The 19,528-nt window shown below is 45.2% G+C and overlaps 2 protein-coding genes across 2 annotated transcripts in view; both read right to left on the minus strand.

Moving 5' to 3' along the window:
• LOC310768571 (uncharacterized protein) overlaps nt 1-15,989 on the minus strand; it is a 35,999-nt gene extending 20,010 nt beyond the window's left edge. Inside the window, exon 1 of the mRNA XM_083626910.1 lies at nt 15,859-15,989. The gene's annotated coding sequence lies outside the window, so the exon portion shown is untranslated. The remainder of the gene's footprint in view (nt 1-15,858) is intronic.
• The window catches only part of LOC310768594 (uncharacterized protein), a 39,356-nt gene continuing 20,972 nt past the window's right edge, over nt 1,145-19,528 (minus strand). Inside the window, exons 2-7 of the mRNA XM_083626976.1 lie at nt 13,562-14,065; nt 12,834-12,915; nt 7,620-7,702; nt 7,171-7,297; nt 2,294-5,323; nt 1,145-1,411 (exon numbers count right to left, since the gene is read on the minus strand). Coding sequence (XP_083483102.1) covers nt 3,477-5,323; nt 7,171-7,297; nt 7,620-7,702; nt 12,834-12,915; nt 13,562-13,975 — 2,553 coding nt within the window. The 5' untranslated portion in view covers nt 13,976-14,065 and the 3' untranslated portion in view covers nt 1,145-1,411; nt 2,294-3,476. The remainder of the gene's footprint in view (nt 1,412-2,293; nt 5,324-7,170; nt 7,298-7,619; nt 7,703-12,833; nt 12,916-13,561; nt 14,066-19,528) is intronic.

The raw sequence follows: 19,528 nt of genomic DNA on the forward strand, positions 1-19,528 counted from the left end.
GGCTGGTCAAACTTGGAGCCGCCACTGGGACACAATTTCCTTAATGTCCATGCCAAAATTATGGACAGGGTTGAGCCTGTAACAAGCTCCAGGCGGCACGGGGCTGCCTCTATCTGTGCCTCGATGTAAATTGTGTCCGCATTAGAATGAGGCAACTGGAATATCTGACAGTCTGTGATCTCCGTTGAGTTACCTTGGGACTCTTGGGTCGGCCATCTGGTTCGAGGCATCGGGCAGGGCAGGCACGGCACACCCGGGCGATGTCTCCCACTTTTCTGCATTGTCGGCATTTTGCGTTGCGGAAATGGCAAGTCCTCTGCTCGTGGCTCCCCACAACTTGCACAGTTCCCGTCTTCCGGACGAGGCTGTCGTGGTGGGCATGCAGCTTATGTGCGCTGCTGCACTCAGTGCACGTCCTCCTGGTCGGATTCTGAGTCGTCGGTAAGGTCCTCGAGGTGGATCTTCGGTTGGGAGAACATGTTTGACTGGAATCCTTGCACTGACATCTCGGCAGGTTCAGTTGCTAAAGCCTCCTCTAGGGCAGCCTGGAACGTCAGGTCCTTCTTGGCGTAGAGGTGCCACTGCAGCTTCTCGTCCCTCAGGCCGCCCACGAGGCAGTCGCCAAGCATGTTCTCCAGCTCTGTGAAGTTGCAGAGCCGGGCAGCCTGGCAGAGGGAGGTCACATTCCTGGTTATGGTTTCTCCAGAGACCTGCCACTTTGCCTAGAAGGCATTTCGACACGCTACCCCCGAGGGTTGTTGTGAGAAGTGCCCCTTCAGCCGTTCTATTATCGTGTCGTAGGGAACGGTCACAATATTTGTGGGAGTGAGGAGGGCTCGGGCGATCTTGAACGTTTCTTTACAGATGCTGAAGAAGGTTGCCCTCTTCTTGGCTGTGTCTCATGACGTCCTTTGCCTCTAGGAGGAAATGGAAGCGGGTGGCATATTCTTCCCAGTCTCCTGAGGCTGGGCTGAACAGCATGAAGTGGTTGTCTGTCACCATTCTGGGTCCTTGGGCCCTGGAGCTGTAGCCTGGATGTGCAGTGCTATGCTGTCCTGCCTGTGGCGGCTGTGTGCAGTGCGCGGCAGACAGCTCAGCAGGATCCCACCTTCATCGCCAGTGAAATATATTCAGAGTCCTGTAGTGATTTCATGCTCTTTATTGCAGCTTGTAAAACAGTGATTTAATTGCCCCCCAAACCTCAGGTTTTTATATACATTATTTACACGACGAGTCCAGTCTGATTGGCTGATTCTGCTTCCCTCCTGGAGCCTGATTTGTCTTTGCCTGCAAGCCAATCAGTTGTTGCATTCTAGGATCCTACTTGGCCTATTGTTCTAGGATCCAAGCTTAGAACATAACCTTCTCCTTCCTCCGTGTCCCCAATTCTGACCCCCCCTTTCATAAAGAGCTCTCCCCCCCCGTGTCTTAAACTACCCTTTGACTGGCAACCATCTCATAGAATCATAGAGTTGGAAGAGACCACAAGGGCCATCGAGTCCAACCCCCTGTCAAGCAGGAAACACCATCAGAGCACTCCTGACATATGGTTGTCAAGCCTCTGCTTAAAGACCTTCAAAGAAGGAGACTCCACCACACTCCTTGGCAGCAAATTCCACTGCCAAACAGCTCTTACTGTCAGGAAGTTCTTCCTAATGTTTAGGTGGAATCTTCTTTCTTGTAGTTTGGATCCATTGCTCTGTGTCCGCTTCTCTGGAGCAGCAGAAAACAACCTTTCTCCCTCCTCTATGTGACATCCTTTTATATCTTTGAACATGGCTATCATATCACCCCTTAACCTCCTCTTCTCCAGGCTAAACATGCCCAGCTCCCTTAGCCGTTCCTCATAAGGCATTGTTTCCAGGCCTTGGACCATTTTGGTTGCCCTCCTCTGGACACGTTCCAGTTTGTCAGTGTCCTTCTTGAACTGTGGTGCCCAGAACTGGACACAGTACTCCAGGTGAGGTCTGACCAGAGCAGAATACAGTGGCACTATTACTTCCCTTGATCTAGATGCTATACTCCTATTGATGCAGCCCAGAATTGCATTGGCTTTTTTAGCTGCCGCGTCACACTGTTGGCTCATGTCAAGTTTGTGGTCAACCAAGACTCCTAGATCCTTTTCACATGTACTGCTCTCAAGCCAGGTGTCACCCATCTTGTATTTGTGCCTCTCGTTTTTTTTGCCCAAGTGCAATACTTTACATTTCTCCCTGTTAAAATTCATCTTGTTTGTTTTGGCCCAGTTCTCTAATCTGTGCCCCCAATTCTTAAATAGGCTTTATTTCAAAACGGGGGTGGGGGGTAGAGATGGCTTAGTCTTCCAAACAACCCTTTATACATTAGTTAGTAGACAAGCTTCCCAGTGTAAGGAGAGGAAAGCAGACCCCTGAGCCCAGCCTGGCCCCCCACCAAATTATGCCCGCATGCCTTCAGGCCCCAAGATGGGCGGAGGAAGGCCTGGGGGGCAGCTGCTGGCTGGGACTTTGATTTGGGCAGGGTGGGGGCACAGGGAGAGGGAGACAGGAAGACCGGCCAGGGGGTGGCACTGGGGGATTTATTCACATTGGTTATCTGCCAAAAAACCACCACCCCCGGCTGTGAGGAGGGTGGCGCCTCTTCCATGAATTCCTCTTCCACTCCCAGCCACTCCGCTCAAACCTTTGCTAAAATCCTGCTCTCCTCCCTCCTCTCCGTCTCAGAGGCTGGGCTTTCTGTCTCATCTCAAGAACTGCCAAAGCGCCCGCAATTGCCTCTTGCCTTCCACCCAAACCGTCCACATCAATCCTAAGCGTCTCCTGTTCTGATTTCCATTTTTTGTCTTCCAGCTTTTCAGACTTCTCTTCCCTTCCTTTCATGGAGATATCTAGTGCTTCTGTTTTCTTTGTCAGTGTCTCTACTTTAGTGGTCATATTTGTCACCATTTCACTATTTCTATCAATTCGGGCTAATAGCTTCTCCAAATTTTCCTTCATCTCTTTAGTCAGATTCTGTTTCCTGCATTTTTCCTGTTCTCCCTCTTCCTTCTAGCCTGATACCCAACAAACATAAGCTGTCTTACATAAAATCCAATTTCTCAAATTAAGATTCGAATTAAACAAATAAACCAAATAATTACTTTAAGAGATGAACCCCCAAAAAAGAAAAAAAGAAAGTGTCCAAGAGAACATAGCAATTTAGATGTCCAGATAAGAGTGGTTGTCTTGCAGGAATCCAATTCTCTTTAAGTGGCTCAAAGTAGAAGAAATATTTTCCTTCAAAGAGAAACCAACTTGTCGAAGCCTGTCTTGATTTTAGCTTTTTCAGCCAGCTCTAAGTCCTTTTAAGAGCTACAACTGTATTTTTTAAGAGAACTTTAAAAATGAGACTTTCATAAATCCCTCCGATCACACTCTTGGCATTGATATGATTCCTCCCCTGTATGTATTCTTCGATGAAATGAGATTTCCTTTTTGACTGAAGCTCTTTCCACATTCCTAACTCTGATCTGACTCCTCTGCTGTGTGTAATTTTTGATGGGCATTGAGACCTACTTTCCTGGTGAAGCTCTTTCCACATTCCAGGCACTGAAAGGGGTTTTCTCCTGTATGAATTCTTTGATGGGAAGTGAGACTTATTTTCCAGGTGAAGCTCTTTCCACATTCCAAGCACTTAAAGTGTTTCTCCCCTGTATGAATTCTTTGATGGGAAGTGAGTGTGGAGCTGTTAATGAATCTCTTTCCACATTCCAAGCACTGATACGGTTTCTCCCCTGTATGGATTTTTTTATGTAAAGCAAAACTTTGTTTCCAGCTGAAGCTCTTTCCACATTCCAAGCACTGATACGGTTTCTCCCCTGTATGAATCCTTTGATGGGAAGTGAGATGGGCCCTCAGATTGAAGCTCTTTCCACATTCCATACACGGATAGGGTTTTTCTCCTGTGTGAATTCTTTGATGGGAAGTTAAACTGCTCTTTTGACTGAAGCTCTTTCCACATTCCAAGCACTGATAGGGTTTCTCCCCTGTATGAATTCTACGATGGGAAGTGAAACTGTTTTTCTTCCTGAATCTCTTTCCACATTCCACGCACTGATAGGGTTTCTCCCCTGTATGAATCCTTTGATGGCAAGTGAGATGGACACTCAGATTGAAGCTCTTTCCACATTCCACACACTGATAGGGGTTCCCCCTTGTATGAATTCTTTGATGGGAAGTGAAACTGTGCTTTCCAATGAAGCTCTTTCCACATTCCAAGCACTGATACGGTTTCTCCCCTGTATGAATTCTTTGATGAACAGTTAGACTTTCTTTCCTGGTGAAGCTTTTTCCACATTCCAAGCACTGATACGGTTTCTCCCCTGTATGATTTCTCTGATGGACAGTTAGACTTTCTTTCCAGGTGAAGCTCTTTCCACATTCCAAGCACTGATAGGGTTTGTCCCCTGTATGAATTCTTTGATGGGAAGTGAGCTTGGCCCTCTGATTGAAGCTCTTTCCACACTCAAAGCAGTGAAAGGGTTTTTCCCCTGTATGAATTCTTTGATGTGCAGTGAGATGGGAGCCCTGACTGAAGCTCTTTCCACATTCCACGCACTGATAGGGTTTCTCCCCTGTATGAATCCTTTGATGGGAAGTGAGATCGGCACTCCGAATGAAGCTCTTTCCACATTCCAAGCACTGATAGGGTTTCTCCCCTGTATGAATCCTTTGATGGGAAGTGAGATGGGCACTCCGAGTTAAGCTCTTTCCACATTCCAAGCACTGATAGGGTTTCTCCCCTGTATGAATTCTTTGATGGGAAGTGAGACCGGCCCTCTGATTGAAGCTCTTTCCACATTCCAAGCACTGATAGGGTTTCTCCCCTGTATGAATCCTTTGATGGGAAGTGAGCTTTGCCCTCTCATTGAAGCTCTTTCCACACTCTAAGCAGTGATAGGGTTTTTCCCCTGTATGAATTCTTTGATGTGCAGTGAGATGGGAGCCATGACTGAAGCTCTTTCCACATTCCACGCAGTGATATGGTTTCTCCCCTGTATGAATTCTACGATGGCAAGTGAGATTGTGGCTGTGACTGAAGCTCTTTCCACACTCCAAGCAATGATAGGGTTTCTCTTTTGTATGAATTCTTTGATGGGCAGCGAAACTCTGTTTCCAGGTGAAGCTCTTTCCACATTCCAAGCACTTATAGGGTTTCTTCTCAAGGGGATTTCTTTGATGGGAAGTGGAATGGGAGCTCTGACTGAAGCTCTCTCCACAGTCTGAATACTGATATGGCTCCTCCACTGTGTGGATTTCGTTGTGGTCTTCCTTGTTCTTCATTTCCAATTCATCACCACCTGAAACTAAGAGGCAAATGGATTAGAGTCTCGGGAAGAAGTGCACTCCCAAATTATCCAAATGGGAGAGGAGAAGAACTGAAGGGAGTTAGATGTTATAATGTTCCTTTTGTTCTGTAAAAATGTCTAGTTTCGTATACAAATCAAGTTGAATATTAGATGTTTTCTCTCTCAGGTTTTTAAAAGTACAGCTTAACCTGGTACTGTCATTTTGTTCAAATTTAAATATGCATCTGTACTATCTTCATAAATAAAATGTGCTTTTATTGAAAAAGGTGGCCAATGCGGGAAAGTTCCCTGTTAAAATTAAGATATATTCAATATGCTAAGTTGTTCAGTATGCAGTAAAAAATCTAAACAAATTTTAAGAGCTGGAGAAATATTTGGGAACATTGACTCTGGACTGACTTGGTCATAGTCAGCTGCCTTGTGGTGGGCGATGTAAGAGTAGGGGAATAAAAATGGCAAATGTGAACTTCTTGTCATGTGACAAAGACACATGAGAGCAGAAGCAGCAAAGCAGGCTGGGAAGTGCTGGGACTGCACAATCATTTGGGCCTACTAAAGTTATTCAGGCCTAACTGCTAACTGTGGAGTCACTCTGACATGTGACTTAGCAGCCATTTTCTCTGTGTGTTCTCTGAAAGATTTCAGTCAGAGTCAGTCTGCCTCAGTTGTGAGCAGAGTCAGTATGGAATCTCAGTCAAACTGTTTGGAACCATGTTGTTTATCAAGAAGTTTATTTTAACTCAGTAAAGCTCTTATTCTTTAAAACTCTGCATTATTAATTTACGCTGCGCGTCATTTCTATGTGCTGAAAAACACTATTTGTTTATGTGTATAGCAGCTGCCAAATTTAAATTTCTTTAGTGGCTAAACATTTAATGATGATGTGCATCACCTTAAAGCAATTTGAATGTTTTCTTCAATTCTCGACATCACAGAATGCAGCAGAAACTTCTTATATCAGCATTATTATCATTATTCAAGTTTCGTGGCACCTCGGTTTACATAGGCTTCAGGTTACAGACTCCGCTAACCGAGAAATAGTACCTCAGATTAAGAACTTTGCTTTAGGATGAGAACATAAGTCGTGCAGCAGCAGCGCAGCGGCAGCAGGAGACCCCATGAGCAAAAGTGGTTCTTCAGGTTAAGAACAGTTTCAGGTTAAGAACGGATCTCCAGAACGAATTAAGTTCTTAACCCGAAGTACCACTGTACTTAAATGTTACATTATTGTGAGAAGTTACAGGGGACGAGGCAGGGGGCCTTCTCGGTAGGGGCACCCACCCTGTGGAACGCGCCCCCCCCATCAGATGTCAAGGAAATAACTATGCAACTTTTAGAGGACTTCTGAAGGCACCTCTGTATTGGGAAGTTTTTAATGTTTGATGTTTTACTATGTTTTTCTATTTGTTGGAAGTTGCCCAGAGTGGCTGGGGCCACCCAGTCAGATGGGCAGGGTAAAAATAATAAAATTAATCATTATTGTAACTACAGGGTTCACTGCCTGAGATTCAAAAAGCCTGGCTCTTTTCTGGGATGGAGTTTGTTTGGTTCAGTCGTGGAATCTGTCAAGCAACTCTTTGGTCAAAAATCACTCTGAATCCTACATTTAAGAAGGCCTGGGCAGTTCAGACAGCCTGATCATGGTTTTAAACGGCAGAACTGAAAGAAGAATATTCACAGGGAAAACAATCGATAGCCATCCATCCAAGGTTTGCTGTGGGAGTGTTAACATCCCAGGTGCTGTGGGTGGCGCTGTTGAGCCCCATCAAAATATCAGAGGTTCGTCACATAGAGAGATGTCTTGAATTACAAAACAGATAGGATGATCCAATAGGGAGCCTTACCGAGAGAGTCCAAGATCCCACGATTCTCCTCCATGACTTCCTTATGGAGAGCTCTCTGGTCAGGATCCAGCAACGCCCACTCCCCGTCTGTGAAATGGACAGCTACATCTTCAAAGCACACTGGACCCTAACAGAACAGGAAAAAGGCTATCCTCTTAGAGAACATTCACTTGGCTCTGTTGTTTTCTACAGCGGCCAGACCCCTCTCTGCCTTCCTCATCCCTCTCTCCTGCTGCAGCTTCTGCCTCGGAGTCTGGGCTGCTCTCTGCCACAGACTCCCTCTGCTCCCTCAGCCCTCTTCCCTCTCCAGCTTCAGACCCCTCCTCCTCCTCCTCCTCCTCCCAGTCGGCTCCCTCTTCTCTGGCTCCTCCCACCATTCCTCTGCATCCAACTGTGTCCAGCCAGTCTGCATCCAAGCAGTCCTTCCCCACAAGGCTCCTTCCCCCTACCTGATCTGGGTCCACAGCTGCTGCCTCCCCTCCACCACCATGAAAAGATGAGGGAGCAGGTCTTGGTGGCATCATTCCGTCACCTGGGAGAGACAAAGGTAAGTGGAAACTGTGAGCGCCTGCTTCTCTCAGAGGTGAAACAGTGCATCTCTAAGTACAGATGGGGCTTGTCCAAGTCTCCCCTGCTAGCTTCCGGTTCAGCTCTGCCTTAATGGAGGCAGCGGGAGATCGTTGGAGAAGGAAAAACAAGGATGACTGAGGGTAATTCTCCTTGCAAGTTGCCCCCAGGGACAGGGGGGAATGGGCTTCACTCCCAGTTTGTCTCGGTACCAGGCTCCGGCTCCGGAGAAAGACAGGAGAAAGACAGTATACACATTTCTCGGAAGTTAAAAAATCAGCCGGCAGAATTGACAGCATATGGGTATCAAGTAACTTAACAACTAAAATTAAAAAAGCAGAAATACAGGCCAAAATTATTACAGATCACAACCCAGTCACATTACAATTAAAGGAACACAAGAAAACTAATAAAAGATGGAGACTTAATGAAAGATTATTAAATGACAAAAAGATTGTGAAAAAAGCGCAAGAACTACTGAAAGAATTTTTTGAATTAAATAAAGAACAGGATACAGACTTCAGGACAATATGGGATGCAAGTAAAGCTTTCATAAGAGGCTTTTACATACAACAAAGTGCAATAAGGAAAAGAAACAGAGAGCAAAAACTAGAACAAATAAGGAAAGAAATAGGAATAAATGAAAAATTATTAGCAAAACAACCAAAAAATGAATTAATAAACCAAAAACTAAAAATATTACAAATCCAGGCTTCAGCAATATTAAATAGTGAAATTGAGGACAATATTAAATGGATGAAACAAAGGTCGTTCGAATTTGCAAATAAACCCGGAAAGATGCTAGCCTGGCAACTGAAAAAGAGACAAAAGGAAAAACTGATTGATAAAATAGTGGAAGAGGGGAGAACTTTAGATAACCCTGAGGAAATTAAAAAGTGTTTTACAAAATATTATAATAAGCTATATAAAGCAGGAAATGAGACAGAGGTTGAAATAAAAGAGTATTTATGTGGAAAGGATATACCTAAAATTAAAAAAGAAAAGATTCAAGAGCTAAACTCCCCAATAACCACAACAGAGCTTCATCAAGCGATAATTAAGATGAAACTGGGAAAATCCCCAGGCCCAGATGGTCTTACCGCAATACATTACAAAAAATTAGAGGAACCACTATTATCACCTATGAAGACACTCTTAAATAGAATATTAGAAGACGGGAAGATTCCCAACACCTGGAAACAGGCGCACATAGTAGTAATCCCAAAACAAGGACGAAATAAAGAGTTTATAACCAATTATAGACCAATATCATTACTAAATAATGATTACAAGATATATGCACAAATATTGGCAACAAGATTAAAGACAGTTTTGCAGGATTGTATAAATAAAGAACAGGCAGGGTTCTTGCCGGGCAGGAAAATGAGTGACAATATAAGAACAGTGATTGATATGATTGAGTATTTAGACATGAAACCAAGTAAGAAGGTAGCCTTTGTTTTTGTGGACGCGGAAAAGGCGTTTGACAAAGTATCATGGAAATTTCTAAAAATACTATTAGACCAGATGGACATGGGCGACCAAATTACAAGAGGGTTAAAAGCAATTTACGAACAACAAGAAGCAAATATAATAATAAATAATGACACGACTGATTATTTTAAAATACAGAAGGGCACCAGACAAGGGTGCCCACTCTCACCTTTATTATTCATTTTGGTTTTGGAAATATTAAATCAAGAAATCAGATTGGATCAAGAAATAAATGGAATATCCCTAGGAGAGAAAATATACAAAATAAGGGCATTTGCAGATGATTTAGTGTTAATGGTGGAAAATCCAAAGGAAAGCATAGCAAAGGCTCTAGAAAAAATGGAAAACTTTGGAAGGGTATCAGGTTTTGCTTTGAATAAAGAAAAAACGAAACTAATGGTAAAAAACATGGGAGATCAAGAGAAAGAGGAACTGGTAGAAAAATTCGGATTACAAATTGTAAAAAAAGTGAAATATTTAGGTATACAAATAACAATGAAAAATATAAATTTGTTTGAAGATAATTATAAAAAAAATTGGGAAGAAACAAAAAGAGAAATGGAAACTTGGACAAGATTGAAATTAACACTCTGGGGTAGAATCTCGGCTATTAAAATGAATATCTTACCAAAACTTCTGTTCCTTTTTCAAATGATTCCCATAATAGGTAAAGATGATTGTTTTAAAAAATGGAAAACGGACCTAACAAAGTTCATATGGCAAGGCAAAAAGCCACGGATCAAACATAAATTATTAACTGACATAAAAGAGCGGGGAGGTTTTGGACTCCCAGACCTGAGACTATATTACGATGCAGCATGCTTTACTTGGATCAAGGATTGGATCAAATTGGATAACAGTGACATTTTGGATTTGGAGGGATGGAACAACAGATATGGTTGGCATGCCTATCTAATTTATAACAAAGTGGCAGTCCATAAAGAATTTCTAAGCCACGTAATTAGAAATGCATTATACAAGGTCTGGATGAGACATAGAAGGTTGTTAGAACCAAAAACCCCATGGTGGGTCTCACCGCTAGAAGTTATATCGGTTAAAAAGATAAATACTATAGGAAGAATGGCAACATACCAGCAGCTCCTAAAGGAAGAACAGGGCCAAGTAAAACTAAGACCATACAATGAGGTGACCCAATACTGTACCACATGGTTACAATATCACCAAATTGCACAAATATTCAACCAGGATAAAGTAATAGGATTTGAAAAAGAAGAATCAAAATTACAAAAAGTATTATTACAAAACTCAAAAAAATATATATCCAAAATGTACAATTTATTATTAGAATGGGAATTAAAGGATGAAGAAATAAAAGAAGTTATGATTAAATGGGCATGTGATATAGGATATGTAATTCGGCTGGACCAATGGGAGAAATTATGGAAATATGATATTAAATTCACGGCATGTTATACAATAAGAGAAAATTTTATGAAAATGGTGTACCAATGGTACTTAACTCCGGTAAAAATGGCTAAAATTTACAAATTAAAATCGAATACCTGTTGGAGATGTAAAAAAGAAATAGGAACAATGTTTCACATGTGGTGGGAATGCCGACCTATTAAACAATTCTGGAATGAAATCTATGAAGAACTCAAAAAGATGTTTAAAATATCTTTCAGAAAAAAACCGGAGGCATTCCTTTTAGGTTTAATTACAAATGATATCCCCGAAAATCAAAGGAAAGTATTCCTTTATGCAACAACAGCTGCCAGGATACTTATAGCTAAAAACTGGAAAGGCAGAAAAATTCCATCAGTGAAAGATTGGCAAATTAAATTTTGTGAATACATAAATCTGGCAAGACTCACAGCTTACATAAGGGGACAATCGGACCAGAAATTATTAAAAGAATGGGGTTGTGCTAAAGAGTATATGAAAAAACATTGTTCTGGAGTTAGTATATTGGTATGTAATGAATGATGCTTTACAGGGTCAAAGGAAAAGAAAAATGGTGCAAAAAAAAAAAAAAGTACCAAGGTGGAAGTAATCTAATTAGACACAACAACACAGTAAGAGTAAATTTTTTGAGGTCTTGGAACAAAGAAAGGAAGTCAATTTGTGTTTATGTACGTAATGATATGGTTTTTTTTCTGTAGATGTGTGCTTTTTCGTTTTTGTTTAGTTTAGTCTTGTTTCTTTTGTTTTTTTTTTCCTTTTGTTTTCTGTTTTTTTTCCCTATACGTTCCGGGGATTTTTGTTTGTATAGTATTATTTTGGATTCAATGTTTGTAATTTTTGTTATGATTTTGCATTGAAAATAAAAATAAAAAAAAAAAAAGAAAAAAAAAAGAAGAAGCAGAGGTTCTCCTGTCAATTAGAGCTCAATTTGGACTAATGTACAGGCGTTGCTGGAAGAGATGAGATCATAAACTGCGATATTGAACCAGCTGCAAGGTCTTTAAGGTTTGAATTTGAGAATAAACTTCATTTGCTGCAAAAGACAGTGAGTGGGGGGAGGGGAGCCTATGGCTTCTTTATATCAAGTTTTCTTCTCTACACTAATGAATTGGTAGCCTGCGATTTAATACTAGTTGAAAATATCTATGTACAGGTGAGCAGGGATGAAACTAGATTACAGATATGGAATATAACATCAAATGGAACTGTGTGTGTAAAAACAAAAAGGAAAAAGGGAGGGAAGCTCTATTTTGCAAAATGTTTACGATGGAAAATTAGAGCTGACTCTTCCCCATCCTTTATTATATACAGACTGAACTGAATAATGTTAAAAGGACTTGGAATTTAATCTAATTGGATAAATGCGCATTTATCTTAGGCCAGACAGAGGGATGTAAGGAATCTGAAAGTTGTGAGGGAGCTGATAAGGTTCATTACTGAGTCAATTGCAATTCTGACAGATCCCTCTCTTTCCCAGGCGGAGAAGAAAAATGACAAAAACTGATTATTTATTGGGATAGTGTGATTTTTGCAGCTGCTGTTAAAGTTGCCAAACAACGAAGCACAGGACAGAGCGATGGAGAATTTCTGAAACCACAATGGGATATTAGCTCCGCCCAAGGAATGATGGAGAACAGTAACAACCAGGAAAAGATAAAATATTTTACAAGGACAGAGAAAAACATCACGAACAGAAAGATTGCCACACATGGGAAGAGTAAGGATATCGCTGGAGTTCCTCACTTGTAGTTTTATATATTATTTGTATAAAGGATTCTTATCTTGACAGGAGGGTAATTGAAACTAATAAGATTTTGGAATGCAGAAATCAAGAAAACCATCAAACCATCAGATTCAGCATGCGGGGGGAGGGGCATCTATATTATATAATCTGATATGTTAAAGATTGGTATTACTAATTGTATTGTAATTTCACATTGTTATAAGGAGGCTATTATTGGACTGTAATTTTAAACTAATCAAATTACTATCGTAAACGTCTCCCCTGCTGAGTACATTTGGACATTTGTACCCATTTCATATAATAGCTGTGCAAAAATACATCTTTCACCCCCCCCGAGCTCCAGGTGTCTTCCCGCAAAAGATGCAAAGAACTCACAGTTTCAAAACCAAGAGAATGTGACAAAACGGGGGAGAAAACACTCCTTCCTCCTTACCCAGAGGCCTCACTCTGGTGTCCAACGGAGTCTTCTCTGCCTCAGAAGAATCAAGACCCATTTCTGCCAAAAGATCCTTCCTCTGAAAGAGCAACAAGGATTCAAAACAGAGAATGGGGAGAAGGGTTAGAAAAGGAATGGCAGAGGCAAGCGCTTTCGGGGGACAGAGGTGAAAGCTGCTTCCTGCTTCTGCTAGACTGGTGTCTGGGGTTGGCTGCCAGGACCATCAAACATTGGTCCTCAAGGATCTTCACTGGCTCCCAGAACGTTTCCCAGCACAATTCAAAGTGTTGGTGCTGAACCTTAAAGCCCTAAACGGCCTCAAAGGCCCACTATACCCACAGGAGCGTCTCCATGAACTGAGGTCCAGTTCCGAGGGTCTTCTGCTGATTCCCTCCCTGTGGTAAGTGAAGTTACAGGGAACCAGGCAGAAGACCTTCTCCACAGTGGCACCCACCCTGGGGAATGCCCTCCCATCAGGTGATAAGGAGATAAGAAAATGCATAACTTTTAGAAGACATCTGATGTCTTCTTATGCTTTTATATGTGCTGGAAGGCACCCAGCCACATGGGTGTGGTATTAATAATAATAATAATATGAATAAGCAGAAGAAGATCTGTTCCTAGATGCTTTCCAAAAACGGAGGGGCCATTAGGAGAGCATTTTGGAGATACTCTCCCTCCTGTTTGGAGCCCCTTGGGAGTATCCAGAGGAAAGTCTCTCTCACCTGCTGCTCTGCCTGCTTCCTCTCCTCTGCCTGACTCAGGAGGAAACCTTCGGCCAGGGCCACCGCCTGGGAACTGGTCTCCGCTCTGCATTCCCTCACCCAGATCTCCACCTCCAGAGGAAGGACAGCCAGGAACTGCTCCAAGATCACCAGGTCCAACATCTGAGCTTTCGTGTGCCTTTCTGGCTTCAGCCACTGATGGTCAAGGTGGTAGAGTTGGCTGCAAACCTCTCGGGGTCCTTTGGCCTCGTGGGAGCAGAACTGCCTGAGCTGCTGGCTCTGCACCTCTGAGCAAGGGGTGTCCTCCTCATCCAGGATCTTCTGCATGGAGTTTTCCCGGAATCCCTCACTGCTCCCCATTTCCATGGCATGACCTCTTCCTGCTTCAGGGCCAGCTGAGTCTTGCTCATTCATCTGGGCTCCCAGGAAGTCTCCAAGAGATTGGAAGGAGCCCCTTGGTCCTCTGCCAAGTTCTGTGTGTCCTAATGCAAGGTGCAGCAAGTCCTATGAATCAAACACATTCTTCTATTATAATATCAAAGCACAGCCAAGAGAAGAAGAATGTTCCCTGAGCAAGTGGAGGGAGAGAAGGAGGAGGAAGAAGTCATAACTGTGAGTGACAAGTGAGTCATTTGTATGAAGTGTAATTAGGAGCCAAGGCAACAGTGGGGGTCCCTCCCAACCCCACTTCATAGTCCAGAGCTTCACCCCAACCCAGCCATATCTGCTTGGGGGGCTTGGTGAGCAGCAGGGCCCATGTCTAGCTCCAGCCACCGTCCCTTGGGGACTTCGTGCTCTGGATCCGAGGGGACGGTGGCAAGGCCCTCTGGGTGGAACTGCCCTGGAAGATGCCTCGGAAACTGGACTTTCCATCAAATAAAAAATTAGGGAGGGGAAATGGCCGACATACAGAGATTTATGAATAGAGAGAAGGGAAGCTTCATGGTATTTCCCTCTTAATCTACTTCTCCCTCATGTCCCTCTAAATATACTTCTTCCTCACAATAATGTCCCTCTTAATATACTTCTCCCTCACAATTATGCCCCTCTTAATATACTTCTCCCTCGCAATTATGCCCCTCCTAATATACTTCTCCTTCACAATTATGCCCCTCTTAATATACTTCTCCCTCACAATTATGCCCCTCTTAATATACTTCTCCCTCGCAATTATGCCCCTCCTAATATACTTCTCCTTCACAATTATGCCCCTCTTAATATACTTCTCCCTCACAATTATGCCCCTCTTAATATACTTCTCCCTCGCAATTATGCCCCTCCTAATATACTTCTCCTTCACAATTATGCCCCTCTTAATATACTTCTCCCTCACAATTATGCCCCTCTTAATATACTTCTCCCTCGCAATTATGCCCCTCCTAATATACTTCTCCTTCACAATTATGCCCCTCTTAATATACTTCTCCCTCACAATTATGCCCCTCTTAATATACTTCTCCCTCACAATTATGTCCCTCTTAATATACTTCTCCCTCACAATTATGTCCCTCTTAATATACTTCTCCCTCACAATTATGCCCCTCCTAATATACTTCTCCCTCACAATTATGCCCCTCCTAATATACTTCTCCCTCGCAATTATGTCCCTCTTAATATACTTCTCCCTCATAATTATGTCCCTCTTAATATACTTCTCCCTCACAATTATGCCCCTCTTAATATACTTCTCCCTCACAATAATGTCCCTCTTAATATACTTCTCCCTCGCAATAATGTCCCTCTTAATATACTTCTCCCTCATAATTATGTCCCTCTTAATATACTTCTCCCTCACAATTATGCCCCTCTTAATATACTTCTCCCTCACAATAATGTCCCTCTTAATATACTTCTCCCTCACAATAATGTCCCTCTTAATATACTTCTCCCTCGCAATAATGTCCCTCTTAATATACTTCTCCCTCATAATAATGCCCCTCCTAAAGTCCTTCTCCCTCACAATAATGTCCCTCCTAATATACTTCTCCCTCACAATTATGCCCCTCCTAATGTCCTTCTCCCTCACAATTATGCCCCTCTTAATATACTTCTCCCTCACAATAATGTCCCTCCTAATGTCCTTCTCCCTCACAATTATGTCCCTCCTAATATACTTCTCCCTCACAATTATGCCCCTCCTAATGTCCTTCTCCCTCCTAGCTGTCTTCCAGTCCCACCTCCCTGGCCAGGGGCCTGAGGTCCCTCTGGCTCCCTCCCGGACCCCCAGCCTCTCTTCCCTCCCCTTCCCGCCTCCCGGAGCAGGGAGTTCCGCAGGCTTCCCCCGAGAGGAGACCCACCAGAGCCCGGCAGGCGAAGGCGAGGCCGCTCTGCCCGGAAGGGACGTCAGAGGGGAGGAGGAGCGGCCCGCCTTCCTTTCCTGTCCTCTCTAGGAAGCCAGCTCGGCGCCCCTTAACCCTTCTCTCTCCCGCGGAGCCGTCAGGGGCGTCGCGCAGGCGCAGAGCTGCTCCCTCGGAGGGGAAGAGGCCGCCCAATGGGGGAGAGGAGGGGCGCCGGACTGGGCGCGTGTGCGTGGGAAGGGGGAACCCGTGTCCCGGAGGAGGAGCCCCTCTCTCTGCCTGGGGGGACCCGGGGTGTCTCTCTTGGGGGCTCCTGGGGGGCAGAGAGCCCTGTCCCAGCAAGAGGGGGGCCTGGGAGGGTGAGGGGAGGGGGGGCGCCTGGCGCGTGTGCGTGGGAAGGGGGAACCCGTGTCCCGGAGGAGGAGCCCCTCTCTCTGCCTGGGGCTGGGCGGGGGAGAGGGGGGTCTTTGGGGGGCCAGGTGGGGGACCCGGGGCTCCTGGGGGGCAGAGAGCCCTGTCCCAGCAAGAGGGGCGCCTGGCGCGTGTGCGTGGGAAGGGGGAACCCGTGTCCCGGAGGAGGAGCCCCTCTCTCTGCCTGGGGGGAGCGGGGAGCCTTCCAGGGGGGTCTTTGGGGGGCCAGGCGGGGGACCCGGGGCTCCTGGGGGGCAGAGAGCCCTGTCCCAGCAAGAGGGGGGCCTGGGAGGGTGAGGGGAGGGGGGGCGCCTGGCGCGTGTGCGTGGGAAGGGGGAACCCGTGTCCCGGAGGAGGAGCCCCTCTCTCTGCCTGGGGCTGCGAAGGGGCGTCTGGGCGGGGGAGTGGGGGGTCTTTGGGGGGCCAGGTGGGGGACCCGGGGGGTCTCTCTTGGGGGCCCCTGGGCGGGTCTGGGGGGCTGCGGGGCAGAGAGCCCTGTCCCAGCAAGAGGGGGTCCCGGGGGGGCTGGAGGGGGAAGACATTGCCAGACATGGCTGGGGGGGGGGCCACTCTGTGTTGTCCCATCTGCTGCTTTGTGTCTGTATTTCAGCCATTAATATCCCATGTTCTTCTCTGTTAGCGAAGTCGCCTTGGAAGCAACACAGGAGCAGCCAAGGGGATTTTCCTAGGAAGCCTTTTATTCCCCCTCCGGTGACATTGTGTGTTCTTATACCCCCAAAATTCCTGCATTCAGTAAGTGTTAGAATTTGGCTTGGACTTGGGTTGCCAGACCTGTGTTTATTACACTGTGTGCTAGACACTTCCAATCCTCTGGAATCAGCATGTCTTCAAAGCTCCTTCAACCAGACAAGTTTGCCATGAAGTGAGAGGCTGGGGTCATGGGCTGTTCAGAGAACAAAGGGTGAGAGGACCCTCTTCTTCCACAGGTGAAGGAAGGTGAGCTGCAGAGCTTAGGAGTTATGGGATTGAGAAGCAGCAGGCAGAGCAGGATGTTTGAGGTTTGTTTGAATCCAGAGCTGCAGCCCCGGGTAGAAACAAGAACCTCTAGGAGTGTCAGTGCTGTAAAGCCCACCATCTCCATGCTCAGGTTGCAGATACATGTCAATAAACCAGATATCATGAAGACACCAGTGACTTCTCTGTGCCTCATTCCAAAAGGAAACACGAACCCTGAGTGACCACCTTAAATCCTTGGAGAGATTGGGATGGATGCAACAACAGAGAGAGAGAGAGAGAGAGAGAGAGAGAGAGAGAGAGAGAGAGAGAGTTGTTCATTTGCTGAATTGGATTGTTTCAACCTGGAAACAAAACATCTCACAGCTTCTCTAGCCTCCCTATAGTAGGAGTATTGAAAGTGAGAGTCATCATCGCATCCTCGTTTTTGCTCCTCACAATCTGCCCACCCTCCCAGAGAAGGGCAACCAAGGAGATGAAGACCCTTCTGTGACGGCAGGTTGCTCTTGCTCCTTGTCCGCCTTCCAAAATGAAGAACAGAATCCTAAAGTTGGAAGGGACCCCAGGGTCCATCTAGGCCAGGGGAGGCAACCTAAGGCCCGGGGGCCAGATGCGGCCCAATCGCCTTCTCAATCCGGCCCCCGGACGGTCCGGGAATCAGCGTGTTTTTACATGAGTAGAATGTGTCCTGTTACTTAAAATGCACCTCTGGGTTCTTTGTGGGGCATAGGAATTCGTTCATTCCCCCCAAAAAATATAGTCCGGCCCCCCACAAGGTCTGAGGGACGGTGGACCGGCCCCCGGCTGGAAAAGCTTGCTGACCCCGGATCTAGGGCTGCCTGGCACTGGTCCCTCCAAATGCTCTTGTCTGGCTGACCTTTCTTCACCCAGTCATGTCAAGGAGCAGCATGGGGGCTAAAAGGAGGAATAAATGGAGGACAAGATCCCACTCCCCCCAGAAAAGCTCTTCTTTCTCTTTTTGTGGAGGGTCCAGGCCCCTCTTGAAGGACCTTTGCCTTGCTCCAATCAGGTTGTATATTTCCACCCCTTGGGACCGAAATATTTGACTTGCCTCATTTTGAAAACTGGCATTTTGAAGCTTGGACCGTTAGGCCTGCACACCATCACCTTTTACAGTGGTACCTCGGGTTAAGTACTTAATTCCCTCTGGAGGTCCATTTGTAACCTGAAACTCTTCTGGGACCTCCTGAAACTGTTCATGTGCCGCCGGAACATGATTTCTGTTCTCATCCTGAAGCAAAGTTCTTAACCCGAGGTACTATTTCTGGGTTAGCGGAGTCTGTAACCTGAAGCGTCTGTAACCCGAGGTACCACTGTACATACTTTACATTTGCTGAGGTAAAATCTCCACCCCCAACATTGCTTGCGGCAGTTCTGCCCTCGCCTTAATCTCCTCCATTTTTAAAGGAAGCATCTCTTTTTCATGGGCCATCTTGGCCTCCCTGTCTCTTTCTTCTTGGGCTCATCTCTCTCTCTCTCAGCCTGCATCTCTGCTAGATGAAGGGCAGCAGCCATTCTGGCCTCTTCTCTTTCTTTCTCTGCTTCAACCTTAGACAATTCCAATCTTAGCCTCATCATCTCTAATTCAATATATTAGGATTCTCCTCAGACGCAGCAGCTGGGTCATCCCGAGTCTCTTTGGCTTGGCGCTTGCTGGTCATTTTCTGACAGGATTTTTTTCTCTTTTTAATCAAATAGCTTCACTCCTTTATTAAACTGCTTGTTCTGTGTCTCTGGGTACGTTTCTGTGTGGGATTTGACTTCGTATCACGGCTCTTTTCCCCCCGGCACCCTTGGGCCTGGCCTTCAGGGTTGTCGTTTTGAGACCCCACTTGCTCCCTGGGTTACTTTTTCTGGAAGGGACTGAGTATTACTGCTCCCCCGAAGTCTCCTTTGATTTCATCTCCCAAGGTAGAGACTTCAGTTACTGTTTTCAGCCTAAATGAGCAGGAACCTCTTGAAAACATTGCTCTAAACTGATGAGCTGTTTGAGCTCATCTAACTTTCCTCCCATCTGTCCAGAGCTTTGTCAGTTCGGCTACCCAGTTGGGCCTAAGTCTCTCCTGGTTTCCTTTTAATTTCACAAAAGGCTTTTTGGCTTTGTTCTGCAGTCAGTCCAAAGCGCACTTTCACCCTCTCTTTAAATGTGAGGGAATCAGAGGTTTCATCCTCTCTGAGATTTGAGTATACAGTGGTGCCCCGCAAGACGAATGCCTCGCAAAACGAAAAACGCGCAAGACGAAAGGGTTTTTCGGTTTTTGCG

Source organism: Podarcis filfolensis (assembly GCF_964270895.1).
Source record: "Podarcis filfolensis genome assembly, chromosome: 8".
NCBI classification, from domain to species: domain Eukaryota; kingdom Metazoa; phylum Chordata; class Lepidosauria; order Squamata; family Lacertidae; genus Podarcis; species Podarcis filfolensis.